Below are 24,299 nucleotides of genomic sequence, written 5' to 3' on the forward strand. Positions count from 1 at the left end.
TCCTCGGGAGTTGTGCTTGCCTCTCAGATCCTCGCACCTCTGCCCTTGCCTTCATTGCACCTGTAGGGGCCGTGCCAGCTGTTAGACGTGGAGAGGTGTGTGTGACTCCCATGCTGGAGGGTAGGCTGTTGAGCTCTGACTTCCTGCCTCCTCCCCTGAGACTGGGCTGGTGAAGGGAGAGGAGAGCCTGGTGGGTTCTCATCACTCCCTTGCCCATCTCAGCTGGACACTGCCCCCTGGCAGGGTCAGTTGTGCCTGGGAGGAGTGCCATCTGGGCTACTATGCTGACCTGTCCAGGAGCCATCTCTAGTCACACCAGGCCTGGGGTCTAAGCCGTGGCCAAGGGAACAGAGCTGCCCAGAGGTATCTGTTGATGGCTTGGGAAGGACATTTCCCTTAAGAAAAGGGTAAAATAATCAACCTTGGATGGATGAGGTCACTGGGTTGCCTTTTCAGATTCTGGTGGTCCCAGTTCCCCTTGCAGCTATTCTGCCAGGGTTGGCAGGAGTGTGGTAGTAGCTGGGGGCTTCCACCAGCCCAGGAGGCTGGCAGCCTGGGAGCTGCTGAGCCCTGCCAGGAGGAGCCTCCTGAGTGGGGCCTATACAACGGCTGTGCCTTCTGTCTGGCTTTCCAGCTCCCCCCAGTAGGGGGAGATGCTGTCTTCTCGTGTTTGGGAAGGAGGGAGAGAAGGAGGGGAGTAGGGACTGGGGACCTCATTTGAGGACTATGGAGAGGCCTCAGAACTGGGGTCATTCCTTGGGAGCACCCCCCTGAGGCCCTTCCTGCTGGGTTTTCCTGGGGCTCCAGGACTGGCTCTCCCACTTGTGGTTAGAGCTGCTCCGGGGACAGCCACCTCCACACAGCTCGTCCTCTTCAAGGGGCCTGGCATCTGCTAATCCCAGAGCTCAGGGTGGCATCTGGGTGGGGCTGCAGGTGCCCTGCGCCAGGCAGAGCCTTGGATACCATGTGCCTTTGGACTTCACAGAAGTAAAATGAAAGCAGGCATTGTAGCTGGAGCATGTGGTGTCTCCTTCCCCTGTGGACGCCCTTCAGAGAGGCCCAGGAAGAGCAAGGGACCACAAGGCTGGGAGGGAGGTGGGCACGATGGCAGTGGTTAGTCCCCAGGGCCTGAGCACTCCCACCCTCTCCCAAATCCCCAAAGACTCGTTCCTCTTTCCTTAGGACACAGAATAATACTGTTTTGGGGTTCCCTTGAACTTCTCTCAGTGCAGGAGCTTTCCTATTTGATAAGTCCTTGCTGACTACCCCCAACATGTGAGACCCTGAGCTCAGCCTGTGGGAAAACAGGAGAAAAATAGAAGGTGGTTCATCTCTGCTCTCCTAGCAAACAAGCCACTGAGAGGGAGTTCTGGGTGAGGGGCGGCAGGTAGAGACTCAAGGCTGCTTACTTCTGGGCCTTAACTCCCCTCCCTGGGTAGGTAGTGGGAGCTGACCAGCTTGCCTCCAGGGTGGGCCAAATGCCAGCATGTCACCTGGGTAAAGGCAGAGCCCATTGAGGGGGCTGCCCGCTTCCCTGAGGAGTCCACTCCCGGGTGTCTGGCTTCTCATCAGGAAAAAGGGCGCTTGAGGAGTTAGGCTTTCTTTATTTTTCTGGAACTGGTCACTTTTGCTGCCCTCAGTGGGATTGAAGGACTGGCGGAATCTGCCCCCTGCCTGGGGTTGACCCGAGACCTGGGACGTAGGCCTGCTCTGGTCACTGCCCTGTCTTCTCTGCTGTTGCCTAGAGGAGAGGGCAGGAGTGAGGCGCACCATGCGAGCCAGTGTAGATGGTGACAGGCCCCAGGAGAAGGCAGCCAGGCTCCTTATCCGCAGCGTGGGAGGGAGACAAGCTTCATGACAACACCTGCCTGCCCAGCACCTCCCAGCATACTCCACACTTTCTCTCCTTCCCTTTCCCAGGAGGGAGGGAGGGCGGGCAGCTGCCCCCTCCTTTCTGGGTGACCAGAGAAACTGGGGCATGGGCGTGGGGTGGAGCCAGGAACCTCGGCGTCCTGCCTCCCAGTCTCCAGCTCAGGCTCTGCCTGTCAGCCCCTGGGGAAGGAGCCAGCCCTGAGGAGGAGAAAGTGGGTCAGAGCCAGTGTTCGCTGGGGGTCTGGGAAGTGGACTCCTGTTGTCACTTCTCCACTTAGGAGCCCCCAGCACACCTCTGTGCTCACTAGAGATCGGGTCTGCTCCACTTCCTCCTCCCTGCTCCATCCTTTCAAAGGGATGGAAGGCTCAGATGGGATGGTGGGAGGAGGCAGGGTCAACCCTGAGGGGATGTGAAGATGCCAAAGTAGGTGTTTATGTTTTTCCTGGGCTTGGTTTCAAATGAGAGGGTTCAGCCAGCACCTAGCATGGGACCTGGCATATGGCAGCTCCCAGGCGATGCCAGCGGGCTCCAGCATGACTGGGCTCAAAGGGCAGGAGGAAACTGGAGGGCAGGTGGGCCTAATGTCTCTAGGACCCCAGGGAAGCTGGCACCCCACACTCCATCCGGGGTGCTCTTGGGCCAGCCCTTGGCTTTCGTATTGTACACAAAGCCAACCTTGCTTTCTTCCTCTGGGTCAGGCCCCACCCCAGTCTTGGGGTCCAGGACAAGGAAGCCTGGAGGAGCACAAGGAGCCAGGAGTGGGTTCCCTTCCTCGAGATGTAGGGGGTTAGGAGGCCTGACCCTAAGCCTCCGAGGGACGGAACAAGGTCACTGTGCTTTTGAGGGGATGGTGCTGGCTCCGGATGAGGCTCATATACCCCATGTTTTGTGGGTGCTCTGCAAGGTTTGTAGGGTGACACATGGGGTGAGTGGGGATGCAGGAGAGACATGAACCACAAGGAAAGGGGCTATAGAGCAGGAAGGATTAAGGTTAGGCATTAGGAAGATACTGTGGCATCATTTGAATCTCGGAAGTAAAAAAAGACACTTGCTTCCATCCCAGTCCTCCCCTCTTATTCCCTTGGAACTGCACTGAGGATTGTCTGGCTGTGTGTGACACTTCCCTTCCCACTTCTGGCTGTTACTGTAAATCATAACAGTGCTGGGAATTGCCCTAAGCCCCTGGCTTTGGCCACTTCTGGATGCCCAGTCTCCTGGGTGCTCCTGTCTTCCTTAAGCAGAGGGTTTTCTCCTTAGGTTTCTGGCTGCTCCGGGTTCTGGAGGCCCTGCTTTGAATCATCATAACTGGTGACTTCCTCTCTTCCAGAACAGGGCTCCCCTGCCTACTCTCCCGTGCCTGGGGCAGGCAAGAGAGCCAGGACAGGGCCAGCCAGCCCTTCCGGTTGCTCCCAGCGTGGGTGGGTGGAGTCCTGGGCTGGGAGGGGCTATTTCTGGGCTCCCTGGAGTCTGCTGCCCTGTCACCCCACTGAGGAGACCTTGGCCTTCCCTTCTTTTTTAGAGAACCTGGTTGGCTAGGATGAGTTTGTGGTTGGGGGTGGTAAACAAGGTCCCATGACCTACCTTGAGGTATCTACCAATTTCAGACCCCTGTGGGGGTCCTGCTCTATCACCATTTTTCTAGAGCCTGCCTTGGCTAAGAAGCTGAGGCTTCAGATATTTGTTTAGGTCCTGTTCCCCCTTGCCCCCCAAATATACATCTTGCCAGCCAGTCTATATAGCCTGGGAATGCCCACCTCTGCCACCTGCCCTGTCAGTGTGCACCCCACCTGAGGCAGGAGGCCCCTTTGCTGTCCCTGGCTGGCAGAAGCTGGTGGGAAGATGGGCTTCAGGACCCACAGCCACTGTGTCCTTGGTTGGCCAGCTCCCCCCGGACTCCCGACAAGAGGGTGAGGTCATCCAGTCCAGGGAGAGGACAGGTGTCCCTGGCTCCATGCCTGGAGTCGGGGGCAAGAAGGGGCCAGGAGGGGGCTCCAAAATAGCAACTGTGACATCAGGAAGGGGGAGGGGGACACAGACCCAGGAATAACCAGGCTATTAAAAGGCTCCAGTGAGGTCAGGGGGCCAAGTGGGATCTCTGTACCAGTGGGAGGCACAGTCTGAGGAGAAGGGATGGGCCAGCAATGGGCAGGGCAGGTAGGTATCGCCAGTTCTCACGGGGCACCAGCCCGAGGTCCCAGCAGCACCCCAGAACAGGAGCTGACCTGTCAGGTCTGGGACTGGTGAGGAAGGCTGGATGCTGGCAGCCTCTTGATTCTTCTTAGAGGGCCTCCAGCCTCAAGTCTGCTCCTCCCTGGGTACCTGTTAACAGAAACCCTGGGACAGCTTCGCTCTGTTGTGCAGGCGGCAGTGGGCTGTGGCAGTTAGAGCTAAGCAGTCTAGCCCTACCATTTAAGCGGCTATATGACCAAGGGTGAGTGACTTCCGCTCTCAGTGCCTTGGTTTCCCCATCTGCACCTATCTCCTGAGGTCATCATGCAGAATAAATGAGGTGATGTATGTGCTGCTGTTAGCATTCCACCTGGCACACTGCAGGGGAGAAACTACCTGTGCTCTGGGAATGGGCAGGTGCGCCCAGGTCCCCTTCCCTGGGCGGGGATGAGTCCTGTCCAGGAAGAGTCTCCTGCCCCCTAGAAGGAAGCAGAGCAGCCGCCAGAGGTGATACCCCAATATGTTGAAGGAAGCTGCCACTTAGCTGCTGCCCAGGGGTCTCCATGTTGGTTGAGGGGCTGAAGAGGCACCTCTCAGCTCTGAGGGAGAGCAGAAGTTAAACAAACTTCTATCAGGCTCTTAGAAGAACTCCAAGAAAGATGCAAGGTTAGGCCAGGTGGCCCTGTCTGCCCTCTTGGAGACCTCTCCTGTTCTAAACATGCTCTGGATGCAGGAGGGAAGATAGAGGATGGAACTGTGTTTTGGTCTCCAGCCCCTCGCCTGCCAAGAACAGCACCAGAGCTGTCCCAGATGCATGGATCCTCCGGTGCTGCCCTTCCCCAGCCTAGCCTCTGGCCACCAGGCTCTGTGGCCTTGGCCCTGAGTGCAGGCCCTCCCCTGTTCCCATCCCCCTGCCTGGCGCTTCCTCCTGGGGTGGAACGCGCCTCCCCCCATGGGGCCTCCGCCAGGCCCTGGCTCCTGGCAGCCAGCCTGCAGCTCCCTGAGCATGCTCCACCTATTTATAGACAGGGCCCTCCCCCAACTGCTATTTCAGTCTCCTGCCAGCTGCCGGCGGCTCATTCGGGAAGGAGGAGCACGGAGCCGGTCCCAGAGCTGTCACCCAGGGCTGGGAGGGAACACAGAGCCCGCCTGCCTGCTGAGCTCCCCTTCCTGTCCCCTGAGTGCTTTGCCATACTCCAGCTCCTGAGAGCTGGGGACAGGCCGGTGGTCCAATGCCCCTCTAGGGCGAGCTGGGCCTGGAGCTCTGGGGCCTCCTGGCTCCTCCTGCTGCCAGGAGTGCCCAGGCCGGATGAGGCTGAGGCGCCTCCCCAAGTGCGAGTCCCAGCAGCAGTGGCCTGAGGGAGCCCTTGAGCCGTGAGGGCCTGCCCGACCACCTTCCCCTTGGCTGATTCCCGCCTCTGGCGGCCCCCTCTCTGGCATGCTGCTGGTGCCCAAGGCTCAGGGGCTCGTGGAGATGCTGCAAACCATCTATGAGACGGAATCCTGTTTCTCAGCAGATGGGATGTCAGGCCGGGAACCATCCTTGGAAATCCTGCCTCGGACCCCTCTACACGGCATCCCTGTGGCAGGTAAGTGCCTCGGTGATCCCACCTGTCCTCTGCCATAGGGCATCCTTGTCTCTGGGGCTGAGTATCTGGCTCTGAGCCTCGCCCAGATAGGGTCTTGCTTAGGGGCTTTGTGTTGAGAATATGGTAGTTAGGGAGGTGGGATTTCCTGCCCTCCCTTCGGCTGCACTGTGCTGCATCTCTTCAAGCCCCTTTGGCCTCCAGCAGGGTCAGCCTTGCCTGCTTGGGGCTGTGGGTTGCTAGAGGATCCTGGCCTAGTTGGCACCATGGTTAGAGGGGAGGAAGTGGGTCAGTGACCTGCCTCCAGGCTGCCCGCCCCCCAGGTCTGGGCCGGGCAGAAGCCATAGCTGAGTGTGCACACAAATGAAGGCTGCCTTAGCTCCTCTGGCTGGGTTCTGAGGAGCAGAGGGTCCATTGCAGTGATTTCTGCAAGTCCCTCGTCAGGAGTCCCCTGGGAATCAGACACCTAAGGAGGAGGCTTGTGCAGCTGTGTAGAGTTAGGCAGAGGCTGGCAGCTGGGATATCGGGGCCTTTGCTGCCTTAGGTCTTTGCTCCCCCATATTCCTCCTTCCCCCAGGCCTTGGTTTGTTCCCATCACATGAGGCCAAAGAGATGCCTTCATACAGGCTTGGGACCCCCTAGCCCCGCCACCTTCTCAGCAGGGACTTTTTTGGCTCTTGGCTGGGGGTGGGGTGCCCTAAAGCTGGGCCACTCCTTCCTTCCCTCCCAGGAACCTGTTGGCAGCATCAAAGCCTTTCTGGCACAGCCTTCCCACCAGGCCGGCACCACAAGATGCTTCCTCGAGGGAGGGGCCTGCTGGATCCACGCCCGCTTGGCCCCTCCTGACAGTGGCTTGGCACTTGGGTGTGGGTGTCCGTGTGTGTATGTATGGGGAGTCTTTGCCTCTGGGTACGTGGGCGTGGGTCCCAGGCTTTGAATTGGAAGGTGGGAGCTGGTGTGATTTGGCTTTAAACCATCCAGGGATAAGGTTGCAGCTGAATTGAGATGTGTCAGAGGGTGACTGTTTGGGCAAAATTTGGAAAACCCTTGGAATAAGGCTTGCCATCTGCCTGGGCAGGGATGCCCATGTAGTCTCCTAGGGTAGGGGCACAACCCTGGGCACCAGCCCTGCAAAGTCCCTACACAGTCCCCTGGGAGGGAGTGTAACCATGGAGGGCTGGCCTAGTCTTGGTCTACTTGAGTCGATAGCTCTGGCTAAAGACCCTACCTGCTGACCCCTATCCCAAAGCCTCCGGCAGGCAAGGTGGTCTCTTGGAAAGTAAAGGACTGACTGCAGAGCATCTGTTTGGGGGCAGCTCTACCCCATTTGGCAGATGCCCTGTCCGTTCACCCCTCCTGCCCTGTTCCCACTGTCCCTTGCCTTCCGGCAGCAGCTGGTGGTCAGACTGAGGTGTCCTCCTCAGCATGTTCTCTCACCTTCTTTCAAGCTAAACCCCAGAATCCTTGCAGGTTGGACCCCCGCTACCCACATCTCTTCCCTAAGGCTGCCTGTACCTGCATAGACCCCCCCCGCCAGTCTCTCTCTCCAGGTCCCTGTCTCCCCTTCGTCCCCCCACGGCACACACTCTGCCTAGCCTTCTGCGCGGTGGCGGTGGCGTGGTCCATGCTGGCAGGGGGGAGGTGTGAGTCACCTCGGCGGCTCGGGGGGAGGGCTAAGAATGTTCTCCCCTGCGCAGCTCTGATGCCGTGTCTGTGACGCGGCTGGGGACAGATATAGGCCGGGAGCTCGCAGGCCTTGGGTGTTTTTTTTTACTCTGGAATGTAAATAGATGTTTCAAATAGAAACACTTTAACCTTTGGGTTAAAAAAATTCCACCCTGGATAAACATGGCCATGAGGGCCCAGGCACCCTGGTCTCCCTTCCTCCCCCCAGTGTCTTGACAGGATGCAAGAGCAGGAGGCTGAAAGAGCAGGTGTCCGGGGATGCTTTCTGGGCAGTGAGTGTTGCCAGTCCTCTGCAGCTGAGGGGCTGGGGAGTGGGGCTTTCCGGGGTGGTCTCTGCCTACTCCAGCAGCAGGTATGGAACCCCATTTTAGGGGCATCCATTGCTCTCTGGCTCTCTTGTTCACAGCCGTTTCCCAGCTTTAGCACAGTGCCTGGCACATGGATGAATGAATGATGCTTGAGGCGCTGGCATCCAGGGCTGATGGCAGGATTCCTAGGCTCTATTCCGGGGCTTGGCCCTCTGGGTAAATAGACAGATATGGTTGCCCCAGTGGGTGAGCCAGAACCTTGGCAGACGGAGCCCGTGAGGGATGTGGGGTTCTCTCTGCTGCTCTTGCTTGAGGAGGGGGACAGGTCACAGCTTAGGTCTCGTGCCATCTTAGGTCTTCCTTGAGGGATCCCCCACAACAGCCCAGCACACAGTGGGCACCCCCTCATCTAGGCCTGGCCCCTGCTTGGGGAGTCTGGGAACTTGAACTCCAGGGTGGGATTCCCCAGAATGCAATGCCGGGGCATCCCCTGCCTCCTTCTGTGAGCCCTGGATTCCCCTCTGGCCTGGACTGGACAGGATATTCTGAGCAGGCACGGAAGAGGAGTCTCCTTTCCCAGCCAGGAGGGTGTGCATCCTGCTGATGCCAGGAAAAGATGCTGTGGATATTGGGAGTTTGAGAAGTGCCATGGATTGGCATTGGGGTTTCCCCTGGATATTCTTATTCACATTCTTCAGACCATACCAAGCTTGGCTGGGTGTGTGGGTGTGTAGGTGTAGGGTGTGGGGAGGGTAGGAAGGGTGAGACTGGTGGGAAGAGAATTAATACAGTGTACTAAGTGACGGGATATCAGGTGCTTTCCTTACCTTACCTCTTCTAGGGAGGTATTAATAGCCAGGTTGTATAATTGAGAAGGATCAGAGAGGTTAAGGAACTTGCCCAAGGTCACAGAGACAGCTGGGATTCGGATTCAGGTCTCTAGGGAGGGCCACTGCCAGCGCACACAAGAAGAGCTCCTATGTGCAAAATTTAAAAAGTGGCCCTTTTTCAGATAGATATCTTCATGCCAGAGTGCATGGCCTAGCAATTGGACCGTGGGCTGGATCTCAGCCCCAGCTTGTCCCTTCAATCAGGTGCCCTTGTGCAATGTATAACCTGCACAACCGTATGTGGTAGGCCTGCCTTTGTACCTCCAAGTTGTGCTCCTAGACAATAGAGACCAGTCTGGCCTTGGGGGGACTTGTGAGGTTTCAGAGAGGAGATTGTTTTCTAAAAATACTGGGGACCACTTGGTCAGCTGTTTCCCTTCCTGCAGGGATTTCAGCCCAACAGGAGAAGGGAGCTCAGGAACAGAGTTGCATACCCCGTCCCTTCAGACAGCCTTCCCTGCCCCCATTCCCTCCTACCTCAGCCCCTCTTCTTGTTTTTGAGACCCTCAGCTGTCCCTTCCCTGCTGCACAGCTGCCAGATAGGAAATCCGATTAACTGTGTCCACACACACAGCTGTAACAGCTGTCAGGTTGGCAGCAAAAATGAGTGCAGCCGCCCCGGGACACTGTGAGAAAGTAGTTTGCAAACTTTCAGTTGTGTCAGAATTACCAAAGGAATATATTTCAATGTAGGTTCCCAAGGCTTGCCCCCACCCCCTCCCTCTCCCAGGTTCGGATTCTTTAGGGCAGCCCAGAACCAGCGTGGTAGCACATCTCTGGTGATGCTGATGGGAGCAGACGCAGGCCATGCTTGGAGTAAAGGCTGTGTGGAGAGGGGTCATGTGGACAGTGGTCATGGGGCCCAGTAGCCTCCGGCGGGTGTCACCAGCATCCCTGGAAGGCCTCAGTGGGCTTTTGGATTCTTGAGAGAAGGGCCTAGTGCAAAAGGAGGGAGGTTGTTACCCCAGTCAGAGTCAAATCCAGCTCTTAGCAGCCTGGCAGTCTGGAGAGGGAGGATGTCTTGAGACGCTGGGGAGCAGGTGGCTAAACCCCAGCTGGGGTGGGGGATTTTGGCAGGTGGCCAGGTGGGCAGGTGGGCAGGCCGCTCTGTTGGACGTTCAGGGCTGGGTTATGTCCCGAGGCCCCTGTTGTCCACCCCAGGTGTGGAGTGAACATTCTCCGCAACAGCTGCAGACTGTGAATGGTTATCCTGCCTTTTAATTGCCCCTAGCACGGTGCCCAAGTGTTTCCTGGACATGGCTGGGCTGGGAGAAGTGAGTCTCCTTCTCCCTCACATGGCAGCCCAAGATCAAAGCCGACCTCCATTCTCACCAGTGAGAGACACTTTGTGCCTTCCACTTGGGCTCTGGACCCCCAAGGCTGTAGAGGCACGGTCTGCCTCAGGGTTTCTGGGGGTTCCATCCACTTGGCTCCCTTCTCCTATGGCTCCCTTCTTTGGTGTTTTGGGGGCCCCAAGACCCCTGGATCCTTACTACTGACTTTGGCTCCTTACTCCATCTCTCATTAAATTCAGGAGCAGCCCTCAAGATTTCTCCTGTTTTTTTAGTGGGAGGTAGAGAGCCAGAAGCCCTGGCTGGCCCTGCCCCTCCTTTCCAGGTGTCGTTGGACACATTTCTTACATCTCTGGGCCTGCTGTCCTCCTCTGTCACCTGGGGAAGTTAGTTGCCGATTTGCAGGCCCTTCCTGCACTGTCATTCTAAGAGTTTCTGAAGTCAGTTCGTGTTGCTTCTGCCTTGCAGGAAGAGGGGCCAGGAAGACGTGGAATAGTACTGGGGAGGGAGGTGTCGCCTGCAGCGGGCGCAGTAAGGTTAGAGACCAGGGAAGACTTTCTGGCTGCTCGCAACTGGGGCCTGAGAGCAGGGCTCACAACTCATGCCCATCTGCGCTAAATAATGCTCTTGAGGGAGAGAAGGGATTCCACCGCTATGGGCCGCGCCACAGAGGACAGAGAGGCCTTTCTGGGAGGTAGCGGGGCAGGAGGGAAAGCCTGGAAGAGCCACCTGTGGGAAGAGTCTGTTCCCAGAGATTCCTTCGGCAGCGCTGGGATCCAGCTGCTGGTGACTCCAGCGTGTGCTGTGCGTGGCCCGCAGGAAGGGCTTTGATTGGGACAGGTCCACAGTGGCCTTGGGATAGTCTAAAATGAGAGAGCTAAAGCCTCCCTCCTCCTCAGAGGTCTGAGCCTGACTTCCTTGGAGTTCAGGTGGTCTGCGAATCTGACCCCACGTAATTCTAAGTATTTGATTTCATTCACTTTAGAAACATTCTGAGAAGTGGTCCGTAGGCTTGACTAGATTGGCAAAGGGGTCCAGGAAGTGTCAGGAGTCATTCATAACAGCCCTGACTAGCACCTCTGAGATTTTCCCAGGCCCTGTGCCAAGCCGCTCTGCCTGTGTTCTCTCTCGTGCGCCCGACAGCTCTGGGCGGTAGGTGCTGTTCTTACTCCCATTTCACAGATGCCTGCATGGAGCACAGGGAGGTGCTCCGTCCCTTGTCCTAGGAGGTGGCAGAGCCTGACTTGAACCCTGGTCTTCTTACTCCAGCCCTTGTTCCTACCCATTATGTGCTGCGTGTTACATGAGGCGTTGTGAAAATTGCTAGGTGAGAGTCCTCCCAGTTTGCACATGGGGAAATGCTGTCTGAATTGTGGTAGAACCTGTTGAGCCTAAATTGGCCTCACTAATCACGTAAGGGCACAGAAATAGATCATGGGAAACCATCCTTAGTGGGGAGGGGTCATCGGCGTCATGGGGAGGAGTGTGAAATGCTGTTCTTTGCCTCCTTCCAAAATCCCTCAAGACCGGCAAAGGGACAAGAGCCTTTTCCCCTTCTCCAGAGGGACAGAGTGAGGTCATTAAACATTTCAGGAAGCTGCTGACTCCCCAGCCTGCTCCTGAGGGTACTGGTGCTGGTAGAGGTGCTGCCCTCCAGGGTAGCCTGCCAGCCTGTTGCTCTCCAGAGGGGCCGTTATTTAGGTCTGGGGGTGCTGAGCACCTGGGGTGCCCGCACTGGAGCCGGGCTGCATAGGCTGGTGTGTAGACGCTGCACAGGCTGCCTGAGCTGGGAGTCGGGACACTTGGTTTTGAGTTCCTGCTCCTTAGCTGGTGGAATTTCCTGCACAGGAGCCTAAGAGTCTTGGTTTCCTCATCTGTGTAACAAAGGGATTGAAACAGATGATCTCAAAAGCCCCTTTCACCCTCTCTCCTCTCTCCGTAGGGTAGCCCCTCAGATCCAGGGCTTCTCAGCAAAGTCTCATTTTGGTCCCGTGTAGACATTCCAAACAGCTTAGTGCACACCTCCCTCAGAGTCTACATTCACGTGGTCGCCTCTTCTTCCCCCGACTTCTGTGGCTGGTACTTCCTGGGGGAGGGTCTCTTTAGAGCCAACGGTTTAGCTTTTTAGGTCTGCCGGGCAGGTCCATACACTGTGCTGTCCTGCGGCCTCCAGGGCTTCTCCAGGGAAACGAAAGGCACCATGTCCCTGCTGCCAGTGTTTGGGCCACGGGGATTCTGGAGTTGGTGACGTCCCCAGGAGAGGGCTTGGAGCTGGAGCATGGCCGGTGGTGTGTTCTGAGCAGGAGGAAGGCGTGGCCTGGACACTCTCTTTGTAGTCTAAGGCCGTGCTGGCAGTTGTCCCAAAGATGGCCCCTAAGTACCTGCCTTATCTCCCCCCAAGGATCTAGGCTATCCCTGGTTGTGCTGCCCAAAGAATCTGCTGTGGGAGCCCCCACTGGACTAAAGGGGTTCATGGAGAGGCAGGAGGCCCAGCTAGATGGGAAGAAAGTGTCACTAAGGTCTCGCCATTGCCCAGTTGTGCCCAGGAGCTGGGCAGGGAGGTTGCTTCTGAGCCCGAGCTTGGTATATGTGGGGTCATTGTGATGGCTAGAAGTATCCAGCCCTGCCCACCCAGCTACCTGGCTGGGTTTCTCCACAGGGGTAGTGTTGGTCAAGCCCGCAGAAGGCCAGAGGACAGGATGGTGCTAGCTGCTTGCTCCCAAGGCCACCATTCCCAGGAGAAGGGGTCAGAGTCCCCAGGAAGGAGAGTCTGGCGCAGGGTAGACAGTGCTCCCGGCTGTAGGAGATCGCTGTGCAGGCTGTCTGGCTTATTTTCTGTTCCCTACAGCTCTCTGTCAGAAGGAAGTAGTGGGGTGAAGGGAGGACCCAGGGCCTTGCCCTTCCACGCGACCCCACACTTGGCCTCTCAGTGGTCTCCTTGCTGGCAAATTCCCAATTGTCCTCTTAAGGAACAGTGTCCTTCAGCCCACTCTCTTCCCTTCCCAGAGGTCCGCGCACCTTTCTTGGTCCTCCAGGAGGCGATCAAGAGCCTCTTCTCATGACACACCCATTTCTCTTCCAGGCACTTGGTTCTGAGGGCAGCCACTGCACCTATTCTGCTCATGCCAGTCTGGCAGAGGGCACAGATCCTTGAGGGGGTGCAAGGCCAATTAGGCCCCAGGTCTTGTGCCCAGCAGACTACATGCAAGGGCTCAGTGCCTACCCCCCCTACCCTTTCTCTGATTCCAGCTGCTCAGCTGCAGCCCCTTCCATCTTGGATGGAGCCAGGTAACTACCTGGCAGACCCCTGGGGTGCTGTATCCTGTCCAGGCTCCACAGGGCCTGCAGATTAATAGTCTCCAGTCGCCCGTGCTTCCTGCTTGCGTGGGAACAATGCTATGTGCCGGAGCCTGCTGGCTGCCCCACCACCTGCATACCAATGGGGCTGCAGCTCTAACTGCAGCCCAGGGCCTGTCATTTTGATGGCAGCAGTGATGGTGGCTGTGAGGGAGCCGTAGTGGGAGATTCCCCTCACCTGAGCCCATGCCCTCTCTGCAGGGCTCCTGCAAGGGAAGCCAGTACTGCCAGGAGCCAGGAGAACTTGGACCCCTGCCCTTCTCTGGGCGGGCGGCTGGCATTGGCTCCTGCAGCCCCAACACTGCTGGGAGCAGCGGGTTGAAGCTTGTCCACCTTTGGCTGGAGTGTCCCGGGCTTAGCCAGGCTTACCTAGGAACATAACTCCCCAGCCAGCTTGGGCCTTTATTTTAAAGTTTCATTTTAAAAAAGTTTTTACTGATTTTAGAGAGAGAGGATGGGAGGAGAAAGAGAAATATCGATCTATTGCCTCCTGCAGGCCCCCACAGGGGATCGAGCTGGTAACCCAGGCATGTGCCCAACCAAGAATGGAACCAGCGACCTTTCGGTGCATGAAACGACACTCAACCAACTGAGCCACACTGGCCAGGGCAGCTTGGGGCCTCGCTGGGTGTTTCCAGAGCTGAGGAGACCTGAGGCTGGCTGTTGGCTGCTGCCACCCTGTTTTGCACCCTGGATGGTGCCGGCCACCTCCAGAAATGTCCTGGTGCTGGGACAGAACATGGGTTAGGAGGAAAAGTAATGAGTGTGTGTGTGTGTGTGTGTGTGTGTGTGTGTGTGTAGCCCCACCCTCTTGGCCACATCTGGCCACTCCTACAGATGTGGCTCTGGCCTCCTGACCGCAGAGTCGTCAGTGTGGCTGGCGGGCAAACCACAGAGGAATGTGCCTCGCAGTGCTTGGGGGAGAAGGGACGATGGGGACTGAGAGAGACATTCTGCTCAGGCTTCACCTCCCCTCCCCCAGTGGATCCCAGAGGCCATATTCTGGCATGAGGGTCGTCAACCGGCCTAGCCCCTGCCTTGGTGACATTCTTTCAGATCGAGGCCCATAGACTGACTGCACAGGGTGTGGGAGCCTCTCTTAGCTCAGCCCTCCACCTCCACCCCCCCGCCCCCCGTACTCCTGATGAGGGGTTGGGGGGAACCTGGGCAGAAGCCTGTTCACGAGGGCAGGAAACACTGGCAGCCGCATGGATATTGGGGTCCTTTCTTCTCCAGGCCTGGGCAGGAGTGGGCCCTTGGCATCCACTCCCTGTGGCCTCCCGGGGCTGGAGTGAGGAAAGTGAGGGCTTTCTTTGGAGAAAGAAATGAAAAAGAAATAAGATGGGTTGGCCTTGCCTCTCTCACTTCCTCCTTCCCAGGCAGTGGTAGCCGGCCTTCCCTTCGCTGGCGTCAGGAGGCTCTGTGGGGTGTGGGCTGGGTTGGGGCTCCTTGCTGGTGCGGTGTTGGCCCTGGCAACCACAGGGCAGTGATGGGAAGTGACATTCAGTGACCGGAGGACAGTGTGTGTCTAGGGATCAAGAGGTTGAGACTTAGCCTTCCCATTGGAACCTTCTGCCACTCCCTGGACCCATCAGCCCATTGTCCATATGGGGGCCTGGACCCAAGGTCTTGGGACCCAGCAGGCCCTGGACTCCTTTTCCCTTCCCAGCAGGTTGTCCCTGGGACTGGAATTCTGAGCTTTCTGCCTCAGCTCCAGCCCTTCCCCCCCCCCCCCCTTGCTATTACCTTCTTCCTGTCTGATTCCCCTTCCTTTCCTGTCTCCTCCTCCCACCTCCTCTCTGTGCCTGCCCTCCTATTCTCCCATTCTCTCATTCCCTCCTCCCCCTAGGCACAGCTGCTGTTTGGCTCACTCTATATATAGCGGCATTTTCAGGGTAATTACAATAAAACTGTTGAAAGGAGATAATCCAGCAAAGGAAGCCAGTCTGATTCCCAGCCCCCTCCTGTCCCTGGCTTGGTGCAGCGCTGCACCCCCTTCCCCCGAGGCCTCCTGCTTCCACCTCACCCCCATTCCCATAGCCTCTCCTTTCAGCTCCCATAGCTGGATGTGGGGAAGAGAAAATGGAAGCGGGTAGGGATGTCTAGAGGGTCCCCAAGGGCCTCTCCTGGGTGTACTGAGGGCCCTGGCGGCCAGTCCTGTCATTTCTAGAACTGGCCTCTGTGCCTCAGTGTCTCTTCTAGTACAGACTTTCTGGTGGGGAGTGTGTGGTGGTGAGAGGTGAGGGAGGAGGCACAGGAAGGACAGGAGTTATATCCTGGTTCATCGGTCACCTGGCTGTCTGTCTGTGGTCATATTAATTAGTTAAACCTCCTGAAACCTCAGTTTCCTCATCAATAAAGTAATTCATATAAAACACCCAGTGGCATTAACTGTCAATGACAGTAGCACGTGTTGAGCACTCACAATCTTCGAGGTACTGTGCTTCATGCTTATGCATCTTTTCTTATTGAAGTGTATGGGTTCTACCTCATTTAACTGAGGCAGAAGGTTGTATCCCCAGAGCAGAGGGATTTGACTTCCCATCTCTCTGTTCTCTCTTGGTCCAGTCGTCCTTCTTGCCTGATAGCTCTCTGGGTGCCGGGCATGGCTGCCAGGGCTTAGTGCGGTCTGGGATCAGGCCTCCTGACCCCTTTCTGTCTCTTCTCCCCACAGTGGAGGTGAAGCCGGTGTTGCCAGGAGCCATGCCCAGCTCCATGGGTGGCGGGGGTGGAGGCAGCCCCAGCCCAGTGGAGCTGCGGGGTGCTCTGGCAGGCTCTGTGGACCCTGCACTGCGGGAGCAGCAGCTGCAGCAGGAGCTCCTGGCGCTCAAGCAGCAGCAGCAGCTGCAGAAGCAGCTCCTGTTCGCTGAGTTCCAGAAACAGCACGACCACCTGACACGGCAGCATGAGGTCCAGCTGCAGAAGCACCTCAAGGTGAGCGAGGGGGGTGCGGGGGGGCCCCCAGACCTCTGACCCCCGCCTGGACCTGCTCACCCTGCCTCCCCCTGCCCCGCCCCTGTGCCTTTGCAGCAGCAGCAGATGTTGGCAGCCAAGAGGCAGCAGGAGCTAGAGCAGCAGCGGCAGCGGGAACAGCAGCGGCAAGAGGAGCTGGAGAAGCAGCGGCTGGAACAGCAGCTGCTCATCCTGCGGAATAAGGAGAAGAGCAAAGAGAGTAAGGCCTGGGCCCTCCAGGGGCCAGCCGGGACTCCTGTTCGTCTCCCCCAGGCCGTGGGGTCCTGGCCCGAGCACCCAGGTCAGCTGTGCCCTGTCCCACAGGTGCCATCGCCAGCACCGAGGTGAAGCTGAGGCTCCAGGAATTCCTCCTGTCGAAGTCAAAGGAGCCCACGCCAGGCGGCCTCAACCATTCCCTCCCGCAGCATCCCAAATGCTGGTAATGACCCTTGGCCGGCATGGGTCGCAAAGGTGCCCTGCTCAGGGCCTGCCTGCCTGCAGGCTAGAAAGAGGTCCCTGACCTAAAGCCATATATGGGCCCTGCAGTCCCTCCTAGGAAATCCCACTCCTGGCTTCTCTCGCTTCCCTCATCAGGATCCATTTTTCTATCGCTGCACACAGTGGGTATTCATAAATGTAGAATGCTAGGTGACAGGTGATGCCTTAGGGTCTGTCTCTGTCCCCTAGGGGAGCCCACCATGCTTCTTTGGACCAGAGTTCCCCTCCCCAGAGTGGCCCCCCTGGGACGCCTCCCTCCTACAAACTGCCTTTGCTTGGGCCCTATGACAGCCGCGACGACTTCCCCCTCCGCAAAACAGGTAAGGGCCCCGCCTGGCCTCCCAGAATATGGCTCCTGGGAGGAGGAGGGCGGGGCTGTAGCGTGTGCCCATTTGTGTGGATGTGTCTGAGCCCTGGCCACCTTCTCCCCAGCCTCTGAACCTAACCTGAAAGTGCGTTCAAGGCTAAAGCAGAAGGTGGCCGAACGGAGGAGCAGTCCCCTTCTGCGTCGGAAGGATGGGACTGTCATTAGCACCTTTAAGAAGAGAGCTGTTGAGATCACAGGTGCCGGGCCTGGCGGTAAGGACTCCTCTCCTGTCCCTGTTCTGAGGGCCTGGGAGTGGAGGTGGCTCCCAGAAGGCCTAGCTGACAGCCACTTCTCCCGTAGTGTCATCCGTGTGTAACAGCGCGCCAGGCTCTGGCCCTAGCTCCCCCAACAGCTCCCATAGCACCATCGCTGAGAACGGCTTCACTGGCTCAGTCCCCAACATCCCCACCGAGGTACAGGCCTGTGGGGCGGTGGGGGGCTGGGCCTGAGGTACCCCTTTTCCCTTGGAAGCAGGACAGCGGCTCCTTCCCTCTGTCTTGCTGGAGTGCCCAGCAGGGACCTCTCTTCCCACGTAGACAGGCTGGAGAGACCTGGGCCCTGGAGTGGGATATGCCCCATGGGTCCCTGAAGGGCTGTGGCTCTTGGCCCGTCCCCAGGTGGGGCTTGGTAGCGGGGAGCAGGGCACCATTCAGAGCCCTCAGTCTCAGCCCCAGGTGGCCCCCCTTTGCCTGCGCTCATGCCTGTCTCTCCCGACTGCTCCCCAGATGCTCCCCCAGCACCGGGCCCTCCCTCTGGAAAGCTCTCCCAACCAGTTCAGCCTCTACACGTCTCCCTCTCTGCCCAACATCTCCCTAGGGCTGCAGGCCACAGTCACTGTCACCAACTCGCACCTCACTGTAAGTATGGGCACGCTCCGTCCTCTCAGTGTTGGGTTCTTTTGTCCTGGATGTCCCCAGCTAGAGCTTTGGTCCTCCAGGCCCTGAGGGAGATCAGAGACACCTCAGCTGGGAGGTGGGCAGGGGTGGGTGAGGGGTGCCGGTCTGGAGCTGACAGGACGGGGCTGTATCAGCCCCTCCCTCATCGGTCTCCCCTCTCCACCCCAGGCCTCCCCGAAACTGTCAGCACAGCAGGAGGCTGAGCGGCAGGCCCTTCAATCCCTGAGGCAGGGTGGCGCACTGACCGGCAAGTTCATGAGCACATCCTCTATCCCCGGCTGCTTGCTGGGCGTGACACTGGAGGGCGACTCGAGCCCCCACGGGCACGCCTCTCTGCTGCAGCACGTACTGTTGCTGGAGCAGGCCCGGCAGCAGAGCACCCTCATCGCCGGTGAGTGGGCAGGCAGCTGTGCAAGGGAGGAGGGTCAGGCCCCACTTCTGGGGCTCAAGGCAGGAGTGCCCAGCAGGGACTCTCTTCCCCTGTAGACAGGCTGGAGAGACCTGTGCCCTGGAGTGGGATATGCTTGAGAAGCAGTCAAGGATTCTTTCCAGCCCTGTCATAGCTTCCCTCAGTGGCATCATTGATTTCCCCCACAATCTGCAGCCTGCAGATGCTGTGCTCCGCAACCTCTGCGGCCGTGCTGGCGCTCACGTTCCAGAGCCGCGCTGTCCAGGAGAAAGATAACACAAGCTATTTAGTTTTCTGGTAGCCGCATTAAGACATATAAAAAGAAACAGGTGGAATTAATTTTAATAATATATTTAACTCACTGTATCTACAATATTATTTCGACATATAGTCAATACAAAGAGTTACCAGTGAGATGTTTTGGTTTGTGTTTTACACTCTCCTGAGACCTGTGCGTGTTTCACACTCGGAGCACATCTCGGTTTAGACAGGCCACAGCTCCAGTGCTCAGTGCTCACGTGTGGCTGGCAGCTGTGGGATTGGACAGCACAGCTTTGGACAGGCAGCCCTTAAGTAGCCAGTGGCATCAGAAGAGGTTCTGCTTAAAAGACACGCGGTCCTGGCTCCCGGGCTCCCAGCCCAGGATCCGTGCTCATGAGCAGGGAGGTCTTGTAGATGAGAAGAACTAGTCGTCGTTTTCACTCACAGGGAGGGCCCAAGACTGTATGTGCAAACATGAGTGAATCAAAGGGAGAGAATGGAGAATCCAGGAAGGCTTGCTGGAGGCAGTGGCTCTTAGCTGTGCGACTGTTTAATGATGGGGAGGAGGAAGAATGGGGCTCAGATTTGGGGGCAGGGTGCTCCAGGCCCCTCCACAGTTTTTCCTGAGGGCATAGGTGGTGGTGTTTTAGGATGGGGAGGGTTTTGGGATGGGATGAGGGGCCTGACAATAATGGTCACTACCCTCCCTGCACCTGACAGTGCCGCTCCACGGGCAGTCCCCACTGGTGACGGGTGAGCGAGTGGCTACCAGCATGCGGACGGTGGGCAAGCTCCCGAGGCACCGGCCCCTGAGCCGCACTCAGTCCTCGCCGCTACCCCAGAGCCCCCAGGCCCTGCAGCAGCTGGTCATGCAGCAGCAGCACCAGCAGTTCCTGGAGAAGCAGAAGCAGCAGCAGCTGCAGCTGGGCAAGGTGAGCCGGGAGAAGCGAATGTGCAGGGCTGTGCTGGGGGCAGGACCAGGCTGACAGGAAGGGAGAGGGAGCTGACACCCTAGGCCACTCCCTGGTGCCATATCTGCTCAGAGGAGCCACCTTGCCTTTTTCTAATTCACATAGCTCTGTAAGGGCTGGGTGGCTGCAGGGGGGAGGGGAGGGAACGGTTGACCCTCCTGGGCCACAGATTGCACGGCTGCTCCCCCTCCCAGCGGATGCGCTCTCTCTGCTCTGCACCCTCCCAGATCCTCACAAAGACTGGGGAGCTGCCTCGACAGCCCACCACCCACCCCGAGGAGACAGAAGAGGAGCTCACAGAGCAGCAGGAGGCCTTGCTGGGGGAGGGAGCCCTCACCATACCCCGAGAAGGCTCCACGGAGAGTGAGAGCACGCAGGAGGACCTGGAGGAGGAGGAAGGGGAGGAGGAAGAGGAGGAGGAGGATGAGGAGGAGGAGGAGGACTGCATCCAGGTCAAGGATGAGGAGGGCGAGAGTGGCGCTGAGGAGGGACCTGACTTGGAGGAGTCCAGAACTGGTTACAAAAAGGTGCCCCCTCCCCCAGGCCTTGATCACCATCCCTCTGTCCTTCCTCCTCTCCACCCTGTCTTCCCCTCTCCCAGTCTGCAGTGCCAGGCTGTGCAGGGCCAGCTTTCTGAAGAGAGTAGGAAAAGACAAGGAGCTGTGGATGGGAGGGACTGCTGGTGTTGGTCTCAGGGCTGGCAATACCAGCCGCCAGCCCCTCCCTGCCTCTGTCTGTGACCGCCCCCGCCTGTCTGCTTGTGTGTGTGTTTGTACGTACGTGGCTGTATCTGCATTTCTGCCTGCGTAGGATCGGTTGTGCGCTGGTCCCTGTGCGTGCATGTGTGCGTGTGTACACACACCCTCGCTGTTACTACAGTATGCCCTGTGCCTAGTGCGCACTTCATTCATTGCGGCCACAGCGGAGCCCTCGGGGCCTGACTCATCCCACCCCTCCCACACACTTACCTCAATGCTACTCTGGCATGACTCATCACTGTCCTCCCATCCCTCCCCTTCTCCTGGGAGAGGAGACAATGAAGGCTAGAGTTTCTTCTGTTCTTGGAGGGAGGGGGCGGGGGGGGGGGAGAGAAGGTTTAGAAGGGCTGGCTTGGGGACCCTCCTGGAGGCCCCAGGATACCTGTCCTCACATCTGTCTCAGGCTAAGCCTCACCTAGGCTCCCTCCTACTCTCCTCCTTCCCAGGTATTCTCAGATGCCCAGCAGCTGCAGCCACTACAGGTGTACCAGGCACCCCTCAGCCTGTCCACTGTGCCCCACCAGGCCCTGGGCCGAACCCAGTCCTCACCTGCTGCTCCTGGGGGCATGAAGAGCCCCCCAGACCAGCCCACCAAGCACCTCTTCACCACAGGTGAGCCCCACTACTGCCGTCTGTCCTTCCTCCTTGTGCCAGGGGCCTGTGCATGGATGGCATTCAGCCTGGTGGGAATCGTGAAGAGATACAGTCCCTGCCCTGAGGGATTGCCAGGGCTCCTCAGAGTGCCCTGCAGGGAGGGAAAACAGGCCTTCGTCCTCTCCCTGTGCGCCACCAGCCACCTGTGGTAGTGGGGGCATCCTCTGCCCCACTGCAAGGGAGCGTGGTGATCCCCTGTCCATACCCACTGGGGCCGCGTCTTTTTCAGGGCCCCCACCCACTATTGCTGAGGGACCCCCTGATTTTGTGCTATCACCGCACAAGCCCTCCAGTGGGTGGAGAGTGCCCACTGTCTCAGTCGGATCCTGCCCTTCCAGCTTCCCCTGTCTCCCGGTGAGGGCAAGAGTGGGGCCTCTGTCCATTCTAGAAAGCCCTTCCACTGACGCCGCCCTGTGCTGGGCCACCGATGCCTGAGGATGGTCTCACCTTTGTACTGACTATATGTTGAAGTGATGATAATGGCCACAGGTGGGGAGTGGGGTCGGGGAGCAGCACACAAGGGCTGTGACAGGAGTGGGGAAAGGAGGCTGCCATGAGGGTACGGTGCTAGGGGCACAGTGGGCAGAGATAAAAGCCAGTGGGAGTGTCAAGGGCGGCCTCGTTGAGGTTTGAGGAGCAGGAGGTTTGGACAGGCAGTCTTGGAGGAAAAAACTTCAGGAGGAGAGAAGAGGGGTGGGTGTGTGGGAGGGTGGCGGGGTGGGCTGGGAGAGCTCAATGAGCTCTTCTAAGGATTGCGGTGGCCAGGATCACATGGCCCAGGGCAGAGCTGACGGACAGGTATGTCTCTGGCTCAGGCGTGGTTTATGACACATTCATGCTGAAGCACCAGTGCATGTGCGGAAACACACACGTGCACCCTGAGCATGCCGGCCGGATCCAGAGCATCTGGTCCCGGCTGCAGGAGACGGGCCTGCTCAGCAAGTGTGAGGTAAGGGAGCCCCTCCTTCCTTCAGCCCCCAACTCAAACCCAGCGAAGGCCCTTCTGTCTCCCTGTTGGTGAAGCCTCTTTCCGTGTCTCTGTACAACCCCTGACCTCAGGGCCAGTCCCCTCATCCCTCACAGCCTGTTTTCCCCTATGGCCCCTCACTGAAGCGGGGAGGGTCGGTCCCCAGGGGCGGGGGCAGGTTATATTTTCTCAAAAGCCTTTGGATCTCCTGAGGTCAGAAGTGGCTCCATGTGCCCCAGGCTGTGGTGCAGAGAGCAGGTCTGGGCTTCAGGGAGAGCTGGACCTTCATGCCACCCTTCTCCTCATCTCCCCTGCCAGCGGATCCGCGGTCGGAAAGCCACGCTGGACGAGATTCAGACGGTGCACTCTGAGTACCATACCCTGCTCTATGGGACCAGCCCCCTCAACCGACAGAAGCTGGACAGCAAGAAGTTGCTTGGTGAGTCAGCAGGCTGATGGGCAGGTGTGGGCCAGGCCTTGTCCGCTGCCTGGGTGGGATAGGGGGCTGTCAGGAAAACTGCTCGGCCAGGGTAGGCAAATGGGTCCTATTGAGCACAGGTCATCCCCAAGGCAGAGGTGGGACAGTGCCGTATTGCATGCCTCCAAGGGACTCCGTTCATGTAGAATATGACAGCAGAGCATGCTGGTGGGAGTGCATTGCAGAGTGGAAGGTGAGGGGTCAGGCTTGGTGATGGGGGAGTGTTTTGCTCTTCTGCCCCTTTCTCCCCGCTGTCTGCCCCAGAGGCAGGATGTAGCCCCAGAACAGGGCACAGACATCTCTCAACTGGTATGGGCTGCAGAAGCCTGTCGTGTGCTTGGGTCTTTTTCTGTGACTGAGCTCACTGCCCTTGCACACCCCACCCTACAGCCTTGGCAGTGGAGTAGCTGTTTCTCTTCCCTGTAGGCCCCATCAGCCAGAAGATGTACGCCATGCTGCCTTGTGGGGGTATCGGGGTGAGTAGGGCACCTACCGGTGGGGGTTGGTGAATGGTTCTCCCAATTTTGGCCCCTCCCTCCTGCCCAACATAGCTGCTGGCTGTCCAAGTGCCCATCCCCATTCTTGCCCTCCCCCTGCAGGGGGCACGCTGAAGCCTGCTCTCCTGCCCCTGCAGGTGGACAGTGACACTGTATGGAATGAGATGCACTCCTCCAGTGCCGTGCGCATGGCGGTGGGCTGCCTGGTGGAGCTGGCTTTCAAGGTGGCAGCTGGAGAACTTAAGGTGAGTACTGGCAGGGGGAGCTAAGCACTGCTTGGCTTGGTCTTGTATCCTCAGGAGCTGAGAATGGGGCAGCCTTAGCTTTCCCTTCAGGAAGGCATGGTCCTTTGCAACCTCACCTTTCAGGTGCCAGAGTGGTGGGGAGGTGACAGTTCTAAGGCCAGCTGGGGGATGAGGGGTAAAGAGGGACCAACAAAGTGGCACTAGTGTCTGGTGCTCTCATGGGCATCTCAAGAGCTGGGATGGTCTGCCTGTCTGCCCACGTGGCCCACAGCTGGCCATAGGTGTGTATGATACATGTTTCTGACCTGTGTTTTCTTCCCTGCTTGGCTTATGTTTCTGTCTTTCTGTGGCCACCCCTCTGTGGCCACCTTGCCTGCCTGTCTGTCTCTTATCTCTGTCCCCCTGTCTGCACCTTTTCAGAATGGATTTGCCATCATCCGGCCCCCAGGACACCATGCTGAGGAATCCACAGCCATGTGAGTGCCACCCCAGCCCTGCACTAGACCTGCAGTCCTCACCCCTTTTCCCCCTCACCAAGGTGATGCATGTATCCTGCTCATGGAGCAAACCACTGACCTCCCCGCCCTTTTTCTCCCCCTTCCCTCAGGGGATTCTGCTTCTTCAACTCCGTAGCCATCACAACCAAACTCTTGCAGCAGAAGCTGAACGTGGGCAAGGTTCTCATCGTGGACTGGGTAAGCAGTGAGCTGCCGGGGCCAGGGTCACCCTTCAGGAAGCCCCCACCCAACCCTGCCTCCTCTTCCTCGGGTGCCCACGCTGGAGCTGGGCCTGATGGCTTACTTTACATCTTCCACCTGGAGAATTAGCCCAACCCTCCATTTCCTTGGGACTCCCTCCTCACTAGGAGACTCGAAAGTGGTTTTAGCCCCTGGTCCATCTTGGCCCCCACCTTGCAGCTTCAAGTAACTGAAAGGACTTCCTACCTTAAACCGTAGAGACCAATACCACCGTAATATCACGGCACAGTGTTCCTCACGCCACCTAATATAGGAAGGAAGAATTAGGACGTCCATTTCTATATATGGAGACACTGAGCTGCTGGGTGACTTACCCAACCAAGGTCGCTTATTTGGGAGTTTGCTACTGGGTTTCAAATTAGGCCTTCTGACCCCAACACTTGTACTCTTGCTCCTACACAGTGCTTCTCAAACCCTGTCTCTCTTG

At 58.1% G+C, this 24,299-nt stretch overlaps 1 protein-coding gene across 13 annotated transcripts in view; it reads left to right on the forward strand.

Annotated features, from left to right (window-relative positions):
* The window catches only part of HDAC5 (histone deacetylase 5), a 34,267-nt gene that overhangs the window by 7,083 nt on the left and 2,885 nt on the right, over positions 1-24,299 (forward strand). For 2 of the 13 annotated variants that reach the window (XR_004972757.1, XR_004972760.1), the window contains exons 1-18: positions 1,946-5,631; positions 15,836-16,095; positions 16,192-16,333; positions 16,438-16,552; positions 16,801-16,931; positions 17,044-17,190; positions 17,279-17,391; positions 17,704-17,835; positions 18,043-18,265; positions 19,265-19,476; positions 19,743-20,042; positions 20,720-20,885; positions 21,743-21,876; positions 22,213-22,333; positions 22,799-22,848; positions 23,007-23,114; positions 23,535-23,590; positions 23,722-23,809. Coding sequence is in view for 8 of the 13 variants with exons in the window: in XM_036339600.1 (XP_036195493.1) it covers positions 5,481-5,631; positions 15,836-16,095; positions 16,192-16,333; positions 16,438-16,552; positions 16,801-16,931; positions 17,044-17,190; positions 17,279-17,391; positions 17,704-17,835; positions 18,043-18,265; positions 19,265-19,476; positions 19,743-20,042; positions 20,720-20,885; positions 21,743-21,876; positions 22,213-22,333; positions 22,799-22,848; positions 23,007-23,114; positions 23,535-23,590; positions 23,722-23,809 (2,649 nt within the window). In the remaining 5 variants the exon portion in view is untranslated. Of the gene's footprint in view, positions 1-1,945; positions 5,632-15,835; positions 16,096-16,191; positions 16,334-16,437; positions 16,553-16,800; positions 16,932-17,043; positions 17,191-17,278; positions 17,392-17,703; positions 17,836-18,042; positions 18,266-19,264; positions 19,477-19,742; positions 20,043-20,719; positions 20,886-21,742; positions 21,877-22,212; positions 22,334-22,798; positions 22,849-23,006; positions 23,115-23,534; positions 23,591-23,721; positions 23,810-24,299 lie in introns of those variants that run through there. The other 11 variants (XR_004972759.1, XR_004972758.1, XM_036339602.1 and 8 more) reach the window with 10 other exon arrangements.

This window comes from Myotis myotis, unplaced genomic scaffold (assembly GCF_014108235.1).
Source record: "Myotis myotis isolate mMyoMyo1 unplaced genomic scaffold, mMyoMyo1.p scaffold_m19_p_17, whole genome shotgun sequence".
NCBI lineage: Eukaryota > Metazoa > Chordata > Mammalia > Chiroptera > Vespertilionidae > Myotis > Myotis myotis.